Source organism: Trachurus japonicus, chromosome 7, assembly GCF_045865225.1.
Source record: "Trachurus japonicus isolate A0001 chromosome 7, Traja_1.0".
Lineage (NCBI taxonomy): Eukaryota > Metazoa > Chordata > Actinopteri > Carangiformes > Carangidae > Trachurus > Trachurus japonicus.
Genome location: NC_140913.1, coordinates 33,729,931 through 33,754,197, shown reverse-complemented (window position 1 = coordinate 33,754,197; position 24,267 = coordinate 33,729,931). Strand labels below are relative to the sequence as shown.

Sequence of the window (24,267 nt, the reverse complement as noted above, 5' to 3'; positions counted from 1 at the left end):
CATTATAAAGTGAACTTAAACCCTTTTCAAAACCTGTACTCTCTGTATGTAAAAAAGGCTAACAAATGCACATTGCACAATATTATTAAAAAAAAAAAAAAAATCCAAAAAAAAGAATTTTCAAAAAAAAAATTTGATTTTTAACTCATTGAGTGCCGCGCTCCTTTCCAAAGTTTTAGTGAAGTGTACCGGCAAATTAGACCATATTTGACTTTTTATTTTAGAGCCATAGTGTATTCTATATTATTGCCACCAACACATACTGTAGCTCATTTGAAAGGTTTAACTTTATCCTTCAAATGGCCACAAACCGTTTGTTTCTACGTGCCTCCGTTCCTGAGAAAAGTCAAGCTAAACATGGCTGGGTTTCACCAAAATCCCTCCTTTTTTTCTAGAAAAGGAGATAGAGCGTCTTTTATGAAAGGTGCGCTGTTTGTGTCTGTCGCTCTTCAGACACTCGCATTTCTGGATCAAAGGGCTCGTATAAGATAAATATACACAACAATTGTTGTTCTATTCACAAAACCACCATCGGGGGCGGGGGGGGCGCCACTAAACAGCAATAACACAGACGCACCGTGCCGTGTCACAGCCTCTCGCCGCGGAACGTGAGGCTCTGCCGGCCACAGCGGCTCGCGAACACCGGTCCCGCCGGTGGTCGCGGTCCGTCTGTGGTACGGGTCGGTGGTGCCGGTCTGCTTTGGTCCAGAGACCATCAGATTTTACCGCGGGAGGACTTTGGGGAGGACACGGTGTTGCTCCAGATGAAGACCGGGCGGGACTGTGGGCTGAGAGCTTCCTGGTTCAGCTCCCAGCTGCTGCAGCCTCGCGGGTGAGAGCGGAGCAGCAGCGGAGCAGCTGCTGCATCTGCATGCAGAACTCCGTTTGCAGAAGCTGAGTTATGATAAAAACTTCCAGATCATGAGCTGTCATGTGACTTTGATCGTCATCTATTTCAGTTCTCCTCGTCGTAGAGTCCCCAAATTTACATATAATGTGTATTAAAGTGTCTATTTTCATAATTTAAAAAAAAAGCAAAAAACGAAAAATTTCGTTTTTGGCACTCAACGCATGGGAACGAAAAACGAGAAATTACGTGGTTGGCACTCAATGAGTTAAAAAAAAAATTGATTTAAAAATCGTCAAAAAAGATGTCGCGATATTTATGTGAATCGATTTTTTCTCCCACCCCTACTGAAAGCATGAAACCTCTTTGCGTCTTTTTACTTTCTACCACTTATCTCTGTCTTTTTACTTCTTTCTTTCTTTCTTTCTACCTCGTCTCTCTGTCTTATCTTTCTTTATTTCTTTCTACCCCCTGTGTCTTTTTACTTCCTTCTTTCTTTCTTTCTAACCCTCTATCGCTATCTATGTACATCTTTCTATCTATCCATCCCCCTCTTTCTTCTTTCTTTCTTTCTTTCTACCCCATTTCTTTGTCTTTTTTACTTCTTTCTTTCTTTCTCTCTTTCTGTATTTCTTTCTATCTACCTCGTATCTCTGTCTTTTCTTTCTTTCTACCCTCTGTGTCTTTTTACTTCCTGCTTTCTTTCTTTCTACCCCTCTGTCGCCATCTACATACCTCTTTCTATGTATCCATCCCCCTCTCTCTGTCTCTTTCTTTCTTTCTTTCTACCCCATTTCTTTGTCCTTTTACTTCTTTCTTTTTCTCTTTCTGTATTTCTTTCTTTCTACCCCGTCTCTCTGTCTTATTACCTCTTTCTTTGGCCGATTTGCCAAAATGTTGAGCTATCCCTTTAAAACACGACGTTGTTTCATTTCTTCGGTTCTTTTTCTTTCTCTTTTATCTTGTGTTTAAAGGGAGGAGAAATCCTTCATCATTACACGACACATCGCTGGTGATGAAACAGTCTGATATTATTCTGCTGCTTTAACCTGAAGGCGTTGTTTCTCAAAAATCATCGGGTGAAGATGAAAATGTTTTTTAGTGCAGCGACCTTCGATCTATAATAAAGTCATGGGTTTTTTTGTTGTTGTTGCCAGCGCTGCAGCACATTTATGCTCCCAGCCGGACTCTGAAGATCACCCACCTGGCAGAAAAAATGCTCTCCACCGATTTCTGCGACTGGTCAGAGGTCACAGACGGACTCCTCTGGGAGACTTGGAGACAGAGAAGAAGCAGAGTCAGACAAGGCAAGGAGAGAAAGAGAAAGAGAGAACAACAGCGGTGGCATTTCCTGTCACTTTTGTATTTTGTCCTCAACATGAGTCTCACATAACAAATAATAAAAACGACAGCGGAGGACACGACACGACATCCACTGGCTGAATTCCCCCAGAGTGTCTGTGCATGTCTGCTCACTGCACTGCAAAAACTCAAAATATTTCCAAGAATATTTGGCTTATTTCTTGTCAAAATGTCTAATTTCTAGTCAAAACTAATCTCTTTCCATTTAAAATAAGACTCATCAGCTAAAAATTAACTTGTTTTTCGATCATTTTCACTTGTTTCAAACTAATTTTCACTTGTTTCAAACTAATTTTCACTTGAAATAAGTAGAATAATCTGCCAGTGAAAGCAAGTTGTTTTGTGCTGTAATAAGGAAGAAAAACTTGCTCCACTATCAGATTTTTCTACTTATTTCAAGTGAAAATCTGCTTGAAAGAAGTAAAAAGTGTCTAAAAACAAGCTACTTTTACTTTTAATCTTATTTTAGTCTTATTTTAAGTAGAATGAGATTTGTTTTAACTAGAAATAAGACAAATATTCTTGGTAAGATATTTGAGTTTTTGCAAGTGTGGGTTTCTGTTTGGTTTGGTTTTTGTTGTGTTTCTTTTTTCTTTTTTTTGTCCAGACAGGGTTTTGTCGATACGAGCCACTAAATCCTGTCCAAACCTCGGTCATCATCACTAAAGAAAAAACGTCAATAATCTCATGTTTCACATCTGCAGCGACACAACACAGTCGCCTAGAAGATGAAAGAAGAGACAGAGCAGCAGCAGACGGTTGTGTGATGTGTTGTGTCGTGTTGTGTTGAACTCACCCTCGGTGAAGCTGCACCGCTCCCAGCCGGCGGAGGAGGGAGTGCTGCACGGAGACACGCCGTCCTCTCCACCTGAGACGGTCACAACAGAGACGGGCATTTTTTATTTTTTTATTTGATTTTTCACACTTTCATCTCTCCACACCGGCCGAAGTACACACTAACACTACTAATGTTGACTCATCGGTGCTCCCTGGTCTGTTGCTATGCCAGCGCTGAAGCCCAATTTAAGAAGCTGGCGCCCTTTTGCTGAAGTTGTTAAAGTATTTTTTTATGTTTAATTAATGAGCACTCAATGTTATCTCTCAGCTCCCAGTGATTCTTTACTTCTTTGTCCCTTTTTTTTCCCTATTTCAAATAAAGACAGATTTGAATGAATATAAAAAAGTATAAACGTCGACCTTGGAAAAATTCTCATATCTCTGAAAACTCCCTGAGGATTTTTTTTTTTAATCCCTTCTTCTCTGAACTAATGTCTTTCTTGCTCCTACTTTAAAGGGATAGTTCAACATTTTGGCAAATTGGTCCATTGCCATAATCCCTATAGTCATAGCAGTAGGTTCGTTACCTTTAATTGTCGGTGCAAGCTGTTTTTAGAACGGCGGAGCAGAGCCGTGAGCTGCTCAGAGCTACGCTACGGAGGTTCATGGGATTTCTTGGTTTCCCTCATCAAACTCATCAAATACACAATCCAACAACTCCACAACGCTCTGGTGGACAAGTTGTGACCTGCACATTCACCACGCTATGAGATAATAACAGAACGTTACCAGACAGAGTTGTTTTAGAGGGAAATTCATGCAAAACCGCTGATGCGCGTTGCCTTCAGGGACAGTTTTTCATCATCAGTCTCTGTATTTCCCTCTAAAACAACTCTGTCTGGTAACGTTCTGTTATTATCTCATAGCGTGGTGAATGTGCAGGTCACAACTTGTCCACCAGAGCGTTGTGGAGTTGTTGGATTGTGTATTTGATGAGTTTGATGAGGGAAACCAAGAAATCCCATAATGAGCCTCCGTAGCGTAGCTCTGAGCAGCTCACGGCTCTGCTCCGCCGTTCTAAAAATAGCTTGCACCGACAATTAAAGGTAACGAACCTACTGCTATGACTATAGGGATTATGGCAATGGCCCAATTTGCCAAAATGTTGAACTATCCCTTTAACTCTTATCTCGTAACTTTCTGCTGTATAACAATAAATAATAATAAAAAGTGCAGCCTACCGTTAGACTGCAGGACGTCTTCAGCTTCCTCCGACATCCCACCGGACTGGGAGCGACCGAGGCCGATGGAGTAACCTCTGTTCTTCCTGCTCCCGGAGCGCGAGCCGGAGTGGGAGCCTCTCTTCAGACCTTCAGCTACAAAAAAAATAAACACAAATTCAAAATTCAAAACTCTTTTATTTCCTTTAAATTGCAGCTTTATTGCTTCGGCGTTGCACAATTCGAAAGTTCAATCCAGCCTCGTCTGTGATGCAAACCTCACAGGGAAAAAAACCAAAACATTACTCAGCAGTGAGTTGCATCTTTAGACAGATTTTTTTGATATTCAGTTTTTCTTTTTTTTATGATGACACTTCTTCTCTCTTCTCCAAATAATAAAATATTCGCCTGAGGCAAAAAATCTTTAAATCTAATATTTCATCTCCACTCCTCTGCTCTGGAACATACAGTATATTTACCACGGCAAATATTGGATCTGAACACGCACGGAGCAAACACAAGGACGTCATGAGAGTATATTTTCAGATATGATACGAGCCACCGGCAGGTAACAGCTAAATAAATAAATGATAGAAACAATAGAGGGAAAAAAAAAAAGGTACATTTTGGCAGCTTAATAAAAATAAATCTGCAGCGGTTACCTGGCAACCTCATTGATTAAACCCCAAACTGCTGCAACAACTAATGATCCGTTTCATCATAGCTGTTTAAAGGTGAATCAATAATGGTTTGGTGCATCGTTTGACCTGAACAAAAAATATTCTGATCGAAGTTTTAAAGAAGACATAAAAGCAGCAAGTCTTCACCTGAGAGAAGTTCACAGAGCTGAATATTTACCACTTGTGTTTGATTGTGCAACTGTGATAGTTAATAATTCATCATAAAACTGTTCTGAAAATCAACAAATCAATTAGTGCAGCTCTTCAGGATGAACTTCAGTAACGATGCTGAGCTGCTACTGCGCACACAGAGAAAGATAACAATCTACTACAGTGAATAACAAACCTCCAGAGTTTTCTGCTCTTAAAACGAGGCTTTTAGTGTGAAAACCCATCAGGAGGAAGTGTTGAGCAGAGCAGAGGAGGGAGGACGGAGGTTAATTAGAGTCACAGCAGTGTTTGTGTCTGAAGGCGGAAAAACTCAGCAGAGAGTTGAGTTTATCACGACTCTGCTGCTCCGATGAATTAGTGCTGTGAAAATATTAATGCTACTACATATTATTATCAACAGAACTGTTTCAGCTGTAAATGCGAGCCAAGGTGGATTTTTTAAAAACTTTTCCACAGAGCTGATTCCTCCTTTTTTCTAGTTTTTAACTTAAAGAATAATTGCCGTTTTTTACAATCTGGACCTTATTTCTAGCATAAAATGAACGATCATTTCCTCAGCCAGATAACTTTGGTGTCATTACGAGTCGTTGTGATGAAATGAGCTCCAGCCGAGAGCCGCGTATATCCGTATAATGGAGTCTACAGGGCAGCAGAATGCAGCCTCTAAATAACACATTATCTGCAGAGAAACTCCTTCATTTCACCAATATTTAGTTCTGATAGGCTAGTGCTATTCCCCTCTGAGTCCGGGGTTAGCTGTTCAACATCCGGGGTCTGTAGGTTGACCTACTGACCTCTGACCTGGATGATGTCATCTCTGAGCGCCGTGCGGTGCGGCTTGTTGCTACCGCTAATGCTACGGTTCGTTTCTGCGTGTTTCCGACTTGTCAGAACAAAATGAGCGGCTGGATGAAGTTCAGCTTCCACAGGCTTCCTCTCCTCAACCTGGACTCACTAAAGCTCCGGCTAGTTGAGATAAAAATGGACCCGAATGCCGAAGCAGAATGATTATTATCAGAATGAGCCGGGCGGCGCTCAGAGATGACATCATCCAGGTCAGAGGTCAGTAGGTCAACCTACAGACCCCGGATGTTGATAACAGCTAACCCCGGACTCAGAGGGGAATAGCACTAGCCTATCAGAACTAAATATTGGTGAAATGAAGGAGTTTCTCTGCAGATAATGTGTTATTTAGAGGCTGCATTCTGCTGCCCTGTAGACTCCATTATACGGATATACGCGGCTCTCGGCTGGAGCTCATTTCATCACAACGACTTGTAATGACACCAAAGTTATCTGGGTGAGGAAATGATCGTTCATTTTATGCTAGAAATAAGGTCCAGATTGTAAAAAACGGTTATTACCCTTTAAGCTAACCACCTGCTACAGCTTCCTATTTAACCTATTGACTTATTGTTTGTGTGTATATGTATATATGTAAATATGTATGTATTTTAGATATTAGTTGTTAAAGATAATACGTGCTAATGTATGTACTAGTGAATTGCTTAAATACATACACACTTCTTCCTAATTAATTTTCCAATCATGATGTTAAGTGTTAAATCATTTGTCTTTATTTGTTTAATTGTTGTCTTTTTACATCTCGCGTGATTTGCGCCGGCGTCAGTGCGGTTACTGCGAATCACGCGAGATTTGGACGGACCAGGAAGAGGAGCTTCGAGAAGCTTCCGCTACAAACAAGCTTAAAATATAGACTTATTTAATTTTTTTCGGGACAATTACGCAATTTGGGGCTTCAGCACAAGACGGACATTACATACGAGCAGCATGGAGGTATTTGGATGTTTTTTTGTGTGTGTTTTTTTACGAAGAGCTCTGGTGTCCCTTTGCAACCGTTGCATTGAAATGCACTGCTACGCCAAGACCCCCTGTAACTCAGAGAAGGGACGGTGGACTCTGAAAATTCTTCCAGCCCTTAGTCAACATGAGGGTGAGTAGATAATGAGCGAAATATCATTCTAGGGTGAACTATCCCTTTAAAGACTCAGCAACACAATGTTACTTAACTTTTTAGCAACTTTTCGGTACAATAAGTTTTTCAGAAGATGTTTGATGATGATGTACAGAGGACGGAGCAGTAGTCTGTGTGTGTATATATATAGTACATGTATATATATATATATATATATACATGTATGACTCACCAGGGTTTATGTATTCGATGCACGTCGGCAGATATTCATTAGTGTCCAGGTCGATGGGAACGAACGCTGTGTATTTGCTCAGTATGTTGCAGGCTTTGCTGGTGTGGATAGCGTATAGCTGGTACTTCCTGCCAGAGCCTGTGGTGGTGGTGGAAGATCAGTCACAAATATAAAATTACATTATACAGTACATTACATAACACTTCACAGGACTGTATAATACCTTTTAACACCATACTGTCTTATAATATATTATATAAACATGTACAGCATGTATACAGTGCAATTCAAATGTATGTTATAGGATTCCACCATTCAATATTGTAAGAGATGAACATTTTATTCTGCTTCTGCACAGCACTAAGCAACGTCTGCTGTTTCGTCTTTAATTGGATTTCTACAGAATATATATATGTATGTGTGTGTGAGTGTGTGCTCGTTAAGTATCCGTCCCGTTACTACGAAGCTAGAGCGCAGCAGCTGTTGAGTTTAGCATAAACAGCTCGTCTGGCTCTGATGAATGGAAAAGCAAAAATCACCACCTCGCTAATTAGAAGTGTAAAAAATCATGTTTACAACGCTCGTGCTGCACACGAAGCTCCTCAGAAACCGCTGCAGGGCGTAATGTGCTGCAGATGGAGCTCAACACATCAGAGAAACAGCAATCATGTAGCTTAAGGTACCTGGTTTTTTTTGTCCACATGTAAGTAAAGACTCATTTCTGCATTATGCATGAGAATGGTCGACACTAGATGTAGATTTTCAAAGGAAAAGCCTGCTAATGTTCTTATTTTCACTGTGTTCCCTCTGTAAATTCAGATATATGATACTGAAAGGAGACAACCTGATATTACAAAACACCACCTCACTGTGTGTCACTGTCAGGGTAATCTAATGTAGCATTTCAGAATAAAAGACTTGAATGGTAATCCATGTAAATTCAGATTAATATTATTAAAAGGAAACTATCTGTTATGACATTAATGACTCTGAAAAACTGGTTGTCTAGTAGTCGATCATGTTCTAATGATATGGTTACTACCTATGATGACATCTGACCTTCTCTGAGTGACACCCTACTATCAATCTGAGGACAATCTGTTCAGTAATAACAGGTAATTTGCTTTTAATATCAATCTGAATCTACAGGGGACACAGTTTAAATATAAAGCTATTATGGGGCTTTATTTATGTATATTTAATTTTTATATAGCTCTATTGTTAATTATTATTCTCTGTATTTATCAGTGTCATAGCCACAGAAACTAAATGTCATTCATACATTCACTGCAGTTTACAATAAGGGTCCCTTAATTAACATTAGTTAGCACATTATTAAGCATTAATATATAAACTAATGTATAATTAATGCTGAGTAATGCATGCATAATGATAACTAATTACATTATTATGCTTAATAATGAACTAACTTTGAGTAGTAAACATTAATAGATCCCAAGTTGGGAAATTACAGTGCAGCAGCAGCATTACACAGACACACAGTGACAATTAAAAATTAATTAACTGCTTACTAACAATGTTAATTAAGGGACCCTTATTGTAAAGTGTTACCGTTGTATGTTTTGTTGAATGACAAATCTAATCTAATCTAATCTTATTCTGAAATTGCTTTGAAAAAAATACTCAGACAAAAATACAAAAAAACTGAAAATGCATATGTTTTATTCCATATGAATATAACAAACCAACATAAGAGCCAAACACCTTTTTCCGTCGTCAACACTCACCGTGCTCGATCTCACACTCTTTGTCCGCCATGTGCTCGAAGTCGTGGATGATGGAGTGACCGGCCAGGTGGTGGAAGGTCTCGTTCCACAGCTCCTCGTGAACCTTCTCCTCGCGCTCCCGTCCGTTCAGGAACGGCTCGATGTCGAACGCCACCTCCCACTTCATGGGTTTCCCACACAGCAGGCCGGACACCACGGCCTTGCAGTCGCCTCGGAGCGGGATGGAGCCGGAGGCAGATCCCAGGTCTGCCGGCACCCGGTTCTCCTGTGGAGTCTCTGCTTGACACAACTGGTGTCCATAACCATCTGGAAAAACATCAGTAGAGATGGGATTTGATTCCTGAATTTGCATTTATCAGATCTTCCCTGAGGTCTCATTCACCAGCAACTGACTTGGTAATAAAGGGATACACCAACATTTTTTTTTTCGTGTCTTGCCTCACTCCCGAGTCCATGACCAGCAGATAGACACCATCCTTTCGACTGTGCGTGCAGTAACAAGGTAGATAGAGCCGTATCACCCGTAATTAGCTTAGCTCAAACACTGGAAGTGTATGGGTAGTGTTAGCCTGCCTCCTACCTGAGCCGAAACCAGCAGTCAGAAGCTGATTTCGTTTTAGCTCTAAACTCTGTAAATATATAACTTTATCCACATATAACTTTATCCGTGAGAAAGTAGCCGTTTAGATCAGCAGTGTGTCGTTAATTTGTCTAAATACCAGCTGTTTACAATTTTGTTCGGACGAATTCGGCGCTACTCAAGCTAGCCATTGTGACCAACGCACTTCCGGTTACTTTCACAAAATAAAACACCCGTTGCCCTTTACATACAGAAAACCATGACGATAGAATTTGTGCTTTTACTTTGAAATAGGAAGCTAACCTACCCTCGATGTAGCTAGCTTGAACCAAAATAAAGCGTCTTTGCTTGAACCCTCCGTTTTGACCGATCTTGTCCCGTTACCGGCATTTGACCGCTCAAGATGCCTTACCGGAGAGTTTTGTCAGCTCTGAGACGAAGATCGGCCCGCCGGTTTCCGTTTAGAGTTGCTGAAGAGTTTCTCTGATGACTTTAGGTGGAGGCAGGCTAACACTACCCATACACTTCCAGTGTTTGAGCTAAGCTAATTACGGGCGATACGGCTCTATCTCCCTTGTTACTGCACGCACAGTCGAAAGGATGGTGTCTATCTGCTGGTCATGGACTCGGGAGTGAGGCAAGACACGAAAAAAAAAATGTTGGCGTATCCCTTTAAATTAGTACATCACTCTTGTTTCCACAGATCTCCTGTTGAACTACACCTCAAATAGCCATCATTCATCTCCAGAGTCACTTTTTTGTTTTGTCTCCAAATATAGAACAGACATTTCCTGTCCTTCCTCATGTCCACAGTGCTGCTGCTGGCTTCAACACAGTGACTGATCATTGCATTTCCCTCTAAAGTTGATTCTGATTAAAATCTGGGAGTAGGATTTTGTGTCTAGCCTAGATACTTGTCCTTTAAAGGCCTCATGAGATTAAAAAAAAAAAAAATCCCAGCTGTACCTCCATTTTAAACGGCTACAGAGAACTAGAAGAAACTGAATATGCAAAAGTCCCTGTGTGACCTACAACAGCAAATTAGGCCATCGTTGGGAAGATATTAATGATCTCTTAATTCTAGCAAAACACTACCACTTCTGTCCACAGGGGTCGCCAAAATCAACACAAAATGAAAGCTCTTTGCAGATGCTTTAAATGTCAATTTATCTGTTAATATTTGCAAAATGTGTGTTGGAAACTTATTACATGAGAAACATTTTACTCCAAAATCAATGTATTTTCTCTTCTTGTAAAATTATTTCCAATGCTTAATGGCTCATTCTCATTTTTTCATCCGATTAAAATTGTTTCTCTAAATTTTTATGTCTCTTTCAGGACACTGGGTTATGAAGCTACAGCCAGCAGCCAGTTAGCTTAGCTTAGCATAAAGACTGGAAACATAGGGGAACAGCTAGCCTGGTTCTCTCCAAATTTTGAATAGGCTATCTCTAATTTTAATGTTTTTTCATTTGTTAAATCAAATTATGGTGAAACTTGACTAATACCATACTAATCTATCTATCTATCTATCTATCTATCTATCTATCTATCTATCTATCTATCTATCTATCTATCTATCGTTCTATCGTTCTATCTATCTATCGTATCTGTGTTTGACGAATTATTACCTTTGAAGGGTGAAAAAACATTGATTTATTTACTTTTTTTTTTGCAGTTTTTTTCCCCTGAAAGAATGAAAATGAATAAATACATTAAAAAAACCCTCTCCTAATATCCTAATATCAAGTAGGTAACAGGTAAATGTGCTGCCATCCTCTTGCAGCACCGACCTCGGCTCGTCACGCTGTGTCACAGTTCATGTATTTAATCTGTCGCTCACATCCCAGTGGGTTGGTCGGTTTCACAGCAGCAGCTTCTTCTATTAAAGACAAAGTTCGGGTGGTTTAGATGATGTTTACCTTCCTAACGACTCCAAGACACAAGATGGATCACTGGCTATTTCCTTCCAAATTAAATATTTACTCAAAGGGAAAAGCAAAAAAGTTCATAACTGTGAGAACCTAAAACTCCCTTTATTATCATTGTGTAATTATGGTTTATGGATCACTGATGAGCTGCGTGCGTTGTTTTGTTTTACATTTCTACTTGTAGATTTTCTGAAATGCAAATTCAGATTAAAAAAAGAAAAATAACATATATGACCCCTCTAGAACTCTCAGCCTTTTAATTATACCAAAAGTTGCTAACAAAACATATGGTGAGGCCTCATTTCATTACTACGGCCCACGCCTATGGAGCAGACGCCTGAAGACTTGAGGAGAGCAGAGAATCTGGACATTTTTAAAAGCAAACTGAAGACCTACCTTTTTAGCCTTGCTTTTAACTGATTCTTATTATTTTTATCGTTATAAAACATTCAATTTAATTTATTTATCTATTATTTATTATAATATATATTTATTTAAATATTTATTATTTAAATCCAGGTTAAAAACATTTCTCTTTTCACGTGCTTATAGCTGAGAACTTAAAACTTAATCTATTTTCTTTTATTTTACTTTTATTTGCTCTTGCTTTTAACTCTGTTTTTAGTGTTTTGTTTGTTTTTATTCTGTTTTATGCGTCTTTATGTAAAGCACATTGAGTTGCCTTGGTATGAAATGCGCTATATAAATAAAGATGCCTTGCCTTGCCTATTATTACCTTTTTTATTCTATTTTAATTCATTCATTTTTATTCAATTTTATCCTACTACACCTGTCTATTTTACTTCATTTTATCTTGTGTTTTCCCCATTGCAAATGATTGAGTGTAAGATAGCGTTTCCTCGATGTCTGATATGCAAATTGAGATAAAAAAAAAGAAAAAGAAGGTAGTAACAGTGATAAAAAATGGTCATGTTTGTTTTCCTACCTGTGTCTCCGGTGCTGCCGACAGATGGGCTGTCGGTGGAGGATCTGGATCCGTCTTCCCCTGCAGCGCTGCGAGCTGCTGGCAGAACGCCAACTCCTCCTCCTCCTCCTCCGCCGCCGCCGCTGCTTCCACTGCTGCTGCTGCTGCTGCTGCTGTTGCCGGCGGCGACCGGCCGGTTGTCCTGAGGCTCCGAGTCGACTTCCTGCTGCAGCGGCGTCTCCTGCTGAGGGAGCGGCCGGTGGCAGCTGGCCGGACGTCCTCTGGTGGACGTGGAGCAGAGACTCGCCAACTGTGGCTGAGAACAGCAAGAGAGTTTATTATTTGGATTTGGAAAACACAAGATTTATAGACAAAAGAAGTGACATATAGGCAGAGATGGACAGAGTACTCAACCCCAGTACTTGAGTAAGAGTACAAATACTAGGGTTAGTCAAAATTTACTATGTTACAAGTAAAAGTAGCTCATTCGCAGTGTTGGGCAAGCTACTTGGAAAATGTAGTGAGCTAAGCTACAAGTTACTCTACATGAAATGAAGCTTCACTACACTGAAGCTACCCACCAGAGAAATGTAGCAAGCTACGCTACAATAAAATGACAAAAGTAGCTTTGCTACATCAAAGCCATTTTTTTTAGAAGTTAAATAAAGTTTTTCATTTATATCGGCCCATTGTGAGTGCTGAAAGATCTATGCAAGTACATTCCAAAAAAACCCAAGTGTCTTTTCAAACAGTGGTTCCTAACCTTTCTTGGTCAGATTTTTTTTAAATTCATCAATTAGGCTACTAGACATTTCAAGCGACCTCATTTGAATCTCAGGCGACCCCACGTGGGGTCCCGACCCCAAGGTTGGGAAACACTGTTTTAAAAGACGTCGGCCACGGACGGAGTGGGCGACATGCTGGGACAAGGAGCTATCGTTTTAACTGCTGCAGCCGTCTCTCCCTCTCTACTCAGCATGCTGTTCAGGGTGTTTGGTTTGATTCATTAAAAGGTGCGTTCCTACAGGAACGGTCCCCTCACTCAGCCTCTCAGTGGCCGTGTCTCCGCTGCAGACAGGACGCACCGGGCTCTTGGAGCGACGTGCAACGGTGCGCGCGGTCGCTGTGCAGCGATAAAGTTGTCCAGCTACGGCTCTGATTCACGAACTTGACTATCCCTCCTCCTCTGTCACCTGCTGTGTGCTGCGCTCCGCTGCAGCAGATGGGCATCAGCAGATACGTACATTACGTCACATGGAAGCGGTGCGTTTAAGGTCTAGAAATGCCTGGGGAAATGTAGCTTCTGTGGACGCTACCGCGCTACTGATCAATTAAATAGCTTAACTACTGAAAAGCTATTTGATGTAGAAAACAGCGACGCTACGACCACGCTACTGAGAAATGTAGTTAAGTTACTAACGCCGCTACTTGTAACGACGCTACTGCCCAACACTGCTCATTCGACATGTTACTCGAGTAAGAGTAAAAAAGTAGGCTACTTGCTTTTAAAGGTACTTAAGTATCCAAAAGTACATGCTTTTAAATTTACTTTAAGTAAGAGTAAGAGTACATTTCTTATTTTTCACATCAATGAATTACTATATTTGTTTCTAAATGAATTTAAGGAGCTTTTAACTCTTGTTTCTGAGAATGAACTCTTTGAAAGCAGCTGCACTGATGTGCTGCTTAGGGTTTCCTTCTTTGACAAACACAGCTTGTGTCCAATAGGATTTTAGAAAAAGACCTGAAAGTAACGAGTACTTTTCAGCCTTCCTAGAAATTAACTTGACTAAAAGTAAAAATATTTGTCTTGGAAATGTATTCAAGTAAGAGTAATAAGTACCAAAGAAATCTAATACTCAAGTAAAGTACAAATCCTCTGGATATGTACTTAAGTACAGTACTCAAGTAAATTTACTCCGTTACTGTCCACCACTGCATATAGGTAGTGTTGGGCTAGTTACATCCAAAATACAATACATTAGGCCTATATATGATCAGTTACTGTCATTTGAAAGTAATATATTACTAAGTCTAAAAGAAGGAATCTGAAAATGTTCAGTTTAATGTCTCCTGTTTTGTGGTAGTTGTGTCTGTCCCCGCATCGCCACGGCAGCGATGAATGGGAGCGGATTGAAGTTCTGCTGCTTAGGCTGTTTCCATCCCTCAAAGCCACAGACAGCGTCAGATGGCGACTCAAACATGCACCCCAGGGTTTCCGCTACATGTAATTGATCGTGGCGCACCGCCACGGCAAAATAAAAGCCGCCACACCTTCAGAATGATGATTTTTTTTTTTTTTTTTTAAATGTTAAAACAATGTAAAGCAGGTTTTCCACTAGGGGTTGCACAGACTAGTCCCCTGCTCCACAATGACGTTTTGAGCTTGACGTCGACTAGTCGCTGATCATGTGGTAGTAGGCTACAAGAGTAGCGGCTTGAAACAACAGCTGAGTGCGCTGAATGAAAAAAATACGAGCGCCGTCAAGCTGGATAGAACGAGATCGTACCAGACAGGAAGTCAGGCACAGAAAAGGCGAGAGAATCCGGTCAATTTTCAAAATAAAATAAATGATGATTAAGTTTGCTTGTCCGTCTATAAATATTTGTCAGTTGCGTCTGCACACAAGACACATCCATAGGCTACATACAGCGCTAGAGACAGACCTGTGTGTGGAAAACCGAGTAGCCTACAGACAGGTCGATGTTTGACCGGCGTGGAGAGAGAGAGCAGGAGAAACTGCCGCTTCCGCGGGCAGTGTGTCCGGGCTGCCGGCAATTTAAAAAAAAAAAAAAAAACTCTGCTCATATCGACAGCTTTACGTCGCGCACAACAACAATAGCAACAACCAACCAGAAAAAACTAAAACTGTGAGTGAAACTGTGACTGAGCAGGACTGTGACGGTGACGAGGCCTGTGTGTCGTTTTCCTCCCTAATTGTTTAATGAACAGTAGTTACAGTATTTTCTTTTGCACCTGTATAGCAGTGTGGCTATGTTACAAAAAAACAAACTGATTTACAGCTTGTTGTTTATAAAGCTGCTGTTCTGTGGACTCATTTCTGTGCGTGAGCTGTCAGTCAGTGAATACAGATTGTTGCAGAGCATTTCCCTCCTCCTGGGATTTTAGTTATGATGGGAAAAATATGAATGATGTCATCAGCGACAAGTCGACGATCCGGTCTTGCGCGCACCCCCCCCCCCCCGTCGATCAGACCACCCTCGCCGCCACTCTTTAAAAAAATCCTGGAGGAAACACTGCACCCAGAAGTTTATTTACTTCAAGCAAGTCCAGAGTTGATATTCCTGTTTATGACACAAATGGGAGCTTCCGACTGCACGTGAACACACCGAGCGTCAACTTGGGTCTTGACTCCGGGAGACTTTGAATTAGATCCAGTGGCGGCCGGTCAATAGGGGGCGCTAGGGCGCCGCCCCCATCAAAATTTCAGGAAAAAAGTATAGACACAGTAAACATAAATAACATAATAAAAAGTAATTACCATATCTGTTCAGTGTTCACTCATACAATGGGTTTTACTTTGAGATTTGTAAGCCTTTCCATTCCATATTGGGTTTATTCTGGGTTGTTTCATACATTTCAATAGCGAGGGGCGCCGGCCTAATGAGTGTGTATGTGGGCTCTTTTGGCTTCCATGTGACTTCATGATGGTCTCTAATTGGTCACTTCAAGATTCTCCTCCGGGCGCAGCTCTCTGCGCCCGTGGCCAATCAGCGCGTTTGGGTCATTTTTTCATCCAATCGGATTGATTCATGATACCTGACCTGTCAATCAAAGTCACTGCCCTGGCAGCGGCGACGTGCCTGTCACTCAAACAGTTACAGATGCACCCGCGTGCACACGGAGCAGACAGACAACAACAACAAGACAGTAGACAATGGCGGCCGCAGCAAAAGAAAAATCAGTTGTTTCTTTACGAAATAATCCTTTCACGAGGCGTTCGCTGGAGTAAAAAAAAAAAGATAAAGGAGGTTGGATCGGAGCAACCTGACTTAAAAATCCTGCAGCAGGCAAGTGGCCGTGGACGGAGTTACACGACGCTTCTCCCGTCTGTGTCACGCCAAACTCAGCTGAGGGCTGTACTGCGAAGCCAGTTAGTTAGCGAGGTATGTTGAATCTAAAGCCAGTCTCTCCTGTACTACAAAGGTGGCTCTCTTTAGATCACCACGGTAACTTATGCTTAGCTCATAACCTGGTCCCGACCAGGTTATGTTCAGAGTTTCATCCTAAAATTGGCTATAAAGGCGCCGCTGTTTCACTATTTAGCCTAACTAATTTTCAGCTGCGTCACATTTACTTTGAAAGTCCAGTGGATCTGGATCAGAACGGAGCGTTTGTACGGAGGGAGAGATCAGCTGATCCGCTGCTGACAGCTGTTTACTGCTGGATGTGAAGTTAGCAATGCTCTTTATTTATCTTATTTATCTGACGCCCCCCCCAATTTATTTTAGCACCAGCCGCCACTGATTAGATCTAGTTTTACAAACATGTCGGCTTGCTTGAAGTAAATAAACTTCTGGGTGCATGTTTGAGTTGCCACCTGACGCTGTCTGTGGCTTTGAGGGATAGAAACAGCCTAAGCAGCAGAACTTCAATCCGCTCCCATTCATCGCTGCCGTGGCGATGCGGGGACAGACACAACTACCGCAAAACAGGAGACATTAAACTGAACATCTTCAGATTCCCTCTTTTAGACCTAAACTGTTAGGAAAATACAGCCCTGAGTTGAATTTGCCCGGAATTGTCCTTTAAAGCTAAGTTTTGCAGGTGATAAGTAACTGCCTAAATGACTGCACGTGCAAACCGCAGGATTGACAGTTACAGAGTTTTCTTTTCAAACGTATCCAATTCAATTCAGTAACTTTGCACATGTTTTTATACAAGCAAACCTTTAGCAGATCAGGCCCCTAATCGAGTAAAAATGCTTCGTAACGCACATTACTTAGATTGTAACGGGCAAAATATTACCTACATTTTATTAGTAATGCGTTATATTACTGAGTTACAGCAAATAGTAATACATTACTGTAATTGCGTTACTTTTGTAAGGCGTTAATGTACATTCCCACCAATAGCTTCCAAAGAGGAGAATGAATGACTTTGGACGCTTTTGGTGAACACACAGTTACTCCCATTTAGGATAATTAAATGAGAAGATACTGAAAGAGAATAATGTTTAGGTGAACACAAAGCAACAAAAATCCCTAAACTCTTATTGTCTAATGAAACTCGTGCATCTACATTACAAATAAAGCTGCAGCATTTTCATTATCAACTAATAATCTGTCAATTACTAATCCATGAAATGCCAGAAAATAATGAAAAATGTCTGTCATGGCTTCATTAGATAAAACTTCAGATATTCAGTTAACTGTCACATAAGATAAAGCTGGAACTGAGGAATAAATGGCATTTTCTGTTAAATTATCTAACACGCAATTAATACTATTCATTTTCTAATTAATTTCAGCTTTCAATCCAAAAATGAGGTTGGCTTGTGCGGTGTAAAATAAATCAGTTTAGTGAAAGGTGACGCCCTCTTCTTCTAACTTCTTCCTCCCTGTCGTGTGAAAGTAAAAAACAAATAAATTCAAAGTTACTATTTGTTCATTATAATTAGATTTAGACTGATAGCGTCTGACATGGGGGCAGCGAAGCTTCGGCTGCATTTACAAAGAAGAGGAGATTATAATTTCTTCACAGCCAGATGAGTTGTGTTTGGTTTCTACTACGATGCGCAGCGACTTAATTACCATTCACAACCGTTGCTCTTCATTACTGAGCTCTATCTGTTTTCCGTTATGAACCAGGCCGCACGGGGTCAGGTGTTAATTTGTCGGCGCAGTCTGAATACAAAATAATATGGGTTATTATTATTCCCCAGATAGAAAATAAAGCTTTTGGGTAACACTTTACTTGAATAGGTATTCATAAGATTGACATAATACTGTCATAACCATGACATAACAGCTGTCATAAACATCAATGAATACTTATGACAGCTGTCGTCGTTAAGTGTCATTCGGTAAGTTATGTCACTTTTGATGCAAAGTTGACATTGTTTTAGATGTCCTTGTTATGAGAACTTGACATAATTTTTAAAGTTTGGCAATTAGGTCTGCTATGACAGTTTAAATTGTCTTTATGTCAAGTTGTCAGAACAAAAACATCTCAAACAATGTCAACTTTGCATTAAAAGTGACATAACTTACCGAATGACACTTAAAGGGATAGTAGCATTTTTTTTAAAGTGGGGTTGTATGATCTACAAATAGCCCCTAAGTACTTTAATTGCAGTAGAAGACTCTCTGCACTCCTCCCGTTAGCAACGCCAGCCCATAGCCCTGCCCAGAGATTTACAACATACAGTGTTGTGAACAGACCCAAAGAAACGGCCTATTTTCGTGGCCTAAAAGAGGTTTTACCTGAAAAAAAAAAAACACAGTTCCATTGTTCGCTATAATATAATTTATGATTGAGTGTTATGTCAATCTTATGAATACCTATTCAAGTAAAGTGTTACCAGCTTTTGTAACCACGAGGTTGCAGCATGATGTGTGTGTGTGTGATTGTTAATTTCAGTGTGTGAGCTCTGGTTTGAGCTGCAGTTAAATCACAGCCTGGACCAGAAAAATAACCGTCGACCTATTTTTGTGAAACTGGAGCAGAGAGAGAGGAGCTCGTCACCTCGTCACCTGGATGTAGTGTTGTCACAATACCAACATTTTGGTACCGGTATCAGTATCGGAAAAAAACAAGTTTTTTCGATACTTTTCGGTACTTTTCCAAATAAAAAGAGAACACAAAAAATGTCATTATTTACTTTATTTTAATAGAAAATCTTAGAACTATAACATATCTATCAGTAAATAATCAGTAAATCAATAAACAATCTGCTGCAGGATTAAAATTGAAATTTCCATCTATATTAATCTGAACTCTAAGTTAAATCATTAGTGGTCTGTTTAAAAATGAATATCAACTGCATTATTTGAGGTCTGAAAACACTCAAACACACACCTATTGTTTCCCATATGTAGACCAATGTGTGGTGCAGCGTCACAGAATCAAGACCAAGCCACAAATTGACTTTTTCCCATCAACGCGATATCGTTCCGTTAATTATTCTCCGTGTAGCGCTCTTGAGAGAGAGAGAGAGAGAGCGAGCATGCATGTCTGATCCGCGGTAAAAACGAAACTTATCAACCAGCAGTGTTTGCATTAATTAACGACTCTGTGGCGGCCCGTCTCTCTCGCGCGCGGCGCACACACACATAAACACAGGCACGCTTGCTCACTCATCGCCTCAGCTCAAATTACAATGCGGCGACTTCACGTGGCGACGTCACCGCTGCCGGCGGGCGCAAAATGAAAGTACCGGTCCCATCTAAGCGCAGTATAGGACGAATCGCCTTGTTGTTTACAACTACTTCCGGGTAGAAAACCAGTATTCTAACAATAGTGACGGACGAGAGTTTCGCTATATATATCTAATTTTTCATGTCACTATATCGCCGTTTAGACTAATCTGATGTTTGTAAAGTTTATAAAACCAATTATTGGACAAACATTACTATTTATGTGTGCACATTTTTGTAATTAGTCATGGTTATCATAGATTAACCAGGCTAACGGTTAGCTACCTGTTTAACTTTAATAACTCAGTGACTCAATAAACGGTCCATGAAAAAATATTTTCTCCAGTGGATATCTGAGTTACAACATGACTGAGCTAACTGGAGTAGTTTCATGTCATGTCCGACAACGGGAGGGTTTTACATAACAGCTGGCATCCTGATGTTAGCTTAGCTACCGCCGTTAGCTTAGCTACTGCCGTCAGCTTAGCTACCGTTAGCTTAGCTACCGTTAGCTGTCCCTGTCAGCTGAGCCACTGATGCTTTCTAGACACCGTGATTCCCCCAAACTGAATAAATACAACACATAGCAACACAAAACACACACACAGAAATAGTAATGTTTCTTCAATCATTTCAGATGTGTCTAAACGGTGATAGGGCGTGAAAAATATGATAGCTAAACTCTCGTTCGTTACTATTGATCTCATTCAAATTATGTGCTGGTTTTCTACCCGGAAGTAGAATGTAAACAACAAGGCGATTCGGTCTATTGTACCTTTTTAAACGCCTCAGTAACCCGGTACTAATCTAGTACCGGTATACCGAACACAACCCTACCTGGAAGTCGTTCCTCCACTGCGCCTCGTGCTCCGGACTCGTCTGGCCCGCCAGCTCCTGGACCTTGGTCCTCCTCAGCGGGTTCTTGGCCGCCACCGAGCCGGGGTCGCTGGGCGTGAACACCTTCCTCCCCGCGGTGCAGTCCAGGATCTGGTTGGTGCTGTACGCCCGTCGCCTCGGTGACGTGCTGTCCAACCCTGACGCTTTTATCATAAAGACACAAAATCCATGAAAAGTGAAACCGTTCCAAGAAGTCGACAAAGAACTGGGAAGGAACATTTCAGTAGACGCCACCTGAGGCTAAACCCTTTATAGGTTACTTGTTTACAGTAAATACTTTGATATTCAAAAATTCAACCCCAGATGATTATTGGAGGATGTAAGGAGAGGTTTTTTATATGTAGTTATTCATTTTCATTCTTCCGGGAAAAAAATAAACTGCAAAAAAAATATGTAAATCAATCTCAATGAATTAACCATGCATGTTTATTTTCACCCTTCAAAGGTAAAGGGTTAAAAAAAACAGATAAGATAAGATATTAGGAGAGGTTTTTTTAAAGTATTTATGCATTTTCATTCTTTCGAGGGAAAAAAACTGCAAAAAAATATGTAAATAAATCAATGTTTTTTCACCCTTCAAAGGTCATAATTTGTCAAACACAGATACGATGGATAGATGGATAGATAGATAGATAGATAGATAGATAGATAGATAGATAGATAGATAGATAGATAGATAGATAGATAGATAGATAGATAGATAGATAGATAGATAGAACGATAGATAGACAGATAGAACGATAGATAGATAGATAGATAGATAGCTATAACGATAGAACGATAGATAGATAGATAGAACGATAGATAGAACGATAGATAGATAGATATAGATAGATAGATAGATAGATAGATAGATAGATAGATAGATAGATAGATAGATAGATAGATAGATAGATAGATAGATAGATAGAACGATAGATAGAACGATAGATAGAACGATAGATAGAACGAAAGATAGATAGAACAATAGATAGAACGATAGATAGAATGATAGAACGATAGATAGAACGATAGAACGATAGATAGATAGATAGAACGATAGAACGATAGATAGATAGATCTTTCTAATGCATTCTGGGATAAGGCACAACCAAGATGGTGATGAAGGAGCTCATCCATAGACAATGTACCACTTATATTTACAGCCTTTTTAAACAACTGTTTTCATCTGTATGAACTCACAATTGATGAATTGATAAAAATTTTAATGTTTTACTTAAAGGGGAACTATGCAAGATTTTTAATTAAACAGCTTCAGAGTAATTTTGATGGTTAAATGACTGTGAGTGTTGTAAATATGAACTCTGAAACTGTAGAGGGCGCTCCGTAGAGGAACAACAAGACCAAAACAGCGAAAAAGCGACCGGACTTGCAGAATTCGCCTTTAATTTACAGTTCAGCTCATTACTGACAGCGCTCACTGTAAAACACTGGCTTGTATAAATATAAATGTACTACTTACCCATGTTGTCCTGCTCGGTGGTGACGGGGCTGCTGCCGTCCGTCAGTGAGTCCTGGTAGGAGTCGTACGGCGGTCCAGAGTCCACGCTGGTCTTCACTGGATCCTCCTCCTGAGAGTGGTAAAACACCGAGCTGGCCGACTCGATGGAGCGCATCATGCTGTATCTCCTCCGCTTATCCTGTTGACAGACAAACAAAAACAAAAATTTAAGAGCCATTAATAAAAATAAAAAAAGAACTTATGGACCAACGTGACGTTATTGTACAGTAAAAATGGAGTATTAGACAACTTCTAGGCTTAATTTCTCCTAAATGATACAGTAAATATGTTTGATACTGAGTGAGGGAGCAGTCAGGGTGGTCCTGAGGTCAACTGCACCAATCACTGTCTGAACTTATGGACCAAAGTGTCGTTATTGTACAGTAAAAATGAAGTATTAGACCGTGTTTGGTGTAAATAATTATCCTGTTGAGAAATTTAAAAAAAGAACTTATGGACCAACGTGTCGTTATTGTACAGTAAAAATGGAGTATTAGAGCTTTTCCGGTGCAAAACAAACAAAAAAAAAAAGACAACTTCTAGGCTTAATTTCTCCAAAATGATACAGTAAAAATGTTTGAGTGAGGGAGCAGTCAGGGTGGTCCTGAGGTCAACTGCACCAATCACTGTCAGAACTTATGGACCAAAGTGTCGTTATTGTACAGTAAAAATGAAGTCTTAGACCGTGTTCGGTGTGAATAATTATCCTGTTGAGAAATAAAAAAAAGAACTTATGGACCAACGTGTCGTTATTGTACAGTAAAAATGGAGTATTAGAGCTTTTCCGGTGCAAAACAAACAAAAAAAGGACACATTTGAGGCTTAATTTCAGTCAGGATGCCCCTGAAGTCAACTGCACCAATCACTGTCTGAACTTATGGGCCAAAATGATGTTACTGTACAGTAAAAATTGAGTATTAGATGGTGTTCGGTGTAAATAATTATCCTGTTGAGAAACAAAAAAAAACAAAAATGAAGAGCCATTAATAAAAAAAAAAGAACTTATGGACCAACGTGTCGTTACTGTACAGTAAAAACTGAGTATTAGAGTTTTTCCGGTGCAAAACAACCAAAAAAAGGACACATTTGAGGCTTAATTTCAGTCAGGATGCCCCTGAAGTCAACTGCACCAATCACTGTCTGAACTTATGGGCCAAAGTGATGTTACTGTACAGTAAAAATTTAGTATTAGACCGTGTTCGGTGTAAATAATTATCCTGTTGAGAAACAAAAAAAAATGAAGAGCCATTAATCAAAATTTAAAAAAGCATCTGCATAGTCGAGCTCAGCCCCTTTAAAAACCCTCTGAAGATTTACTCAGGTGACTGAGTTACAGTGGAGTCACAGAGATAAACATAAAAGAGCTTTTTTTTCTTCTTTTTTCCACTTACAGATTTGGGGTTGTCATGGTAGCGCGTGGTGTCGCAGACCACGCTGTAGCCGATGAGACTGTCGCCTGGGAACAGGACGGTGTTGCCGACCGGCGACAGCAGAACCTCCTTGGTCTCGGGGAAGAGCCACTCAATGGAGATGTCGCTGAGCACCGGAGACATGGTCTTCTTCAGGGACTTGATCATCTGAGGAGACGTCAAGCAATTAATTGGTGTCATAATTTATTTCAAATATATTGATAACATCACAAGAGAATGAGTCATAGTCCATAGACAGCGGACGGGGACAAGTGTAACGTCAGTGAGCCCAGATTGAATGAGGCCAGCTTTCATCATGCCGCCCAAAGAAAAGAAAGAGCGGAAAGAAAAAGAAAGAAGGCAGAATTAGGGGAAGCAACTGTTAAAGGGATAGTTCAACATTTTGGCAAATTGGCCCAATGCCATAATCCCTATAGTCAGAGCAGTAGGTTAGTTACCTTTAAAGGGATAGTTCACCCAAAATTCAAATTTCACTCATTATCTCCTCACCCACATGTGGACTAAGGGCTGGGAGAAGTTTCCTCCGTGGCTTCTCTGAGTTACAGCGGGGCTCCGTGCAGCAGTGCATGTCCATATGACGGTTGAGAACGGAGCTCACTTTTCTTCGTCCAAAAAGACACACCAAAAAACATCCAAATACCTCCATAGTG

At 40.4% G+C, this 24,267-nt stretch overlaps 1 protein-coding gene across 1 annotated transcript in view; it reads right to left on the bottom strand.

The window, feature by feature from the left end:
* The window catches only part of vwa5b1 (von Willebrand factor A domain containing 5B1), a 60,605-nt gene that overhangs the window by 2,807 nt on the left and 33,531 nt on the right, over positions 1-24,267 (bottom strand). Inside the window, exons 12-20 of the mRNA XM_085782998.1 lie at positions 23,579-23,764; positions 22,149-22,326; positions 20,627-20,823; positions 12,431-12,725; positions 8,974-9,279; positions 7,226-7,363; positions 4,228-4,362; positions 3,006-3,077; positions 2,052-2,121 (exon numbers count right to left, since the gene is read on the bottom strand). Of these exons, the coding sequence (XP_085639124.1) occupies positions 2,052-2,121; positions 3,006-3,077; positions 4,228-4,362; positions 7,226-7,363; positions 8,974-9,279; positions 12,431-12,725; positions 20,627-20,823; positions 22,149-22,326; positions 23,579-23,764 (1,577 nt within the window). The remainder of the gene's footprint in view (positions 1-2,051; positions 2,122-3,005; positions 3,078-4,227; positions 4,363-7,225; positions 7,364-8,973; positions 9,280-12,430; positions 12,726-20,626; positions 20,824-22,148; positions 22,327-23,578; positions 23,765-24,267) is intronic.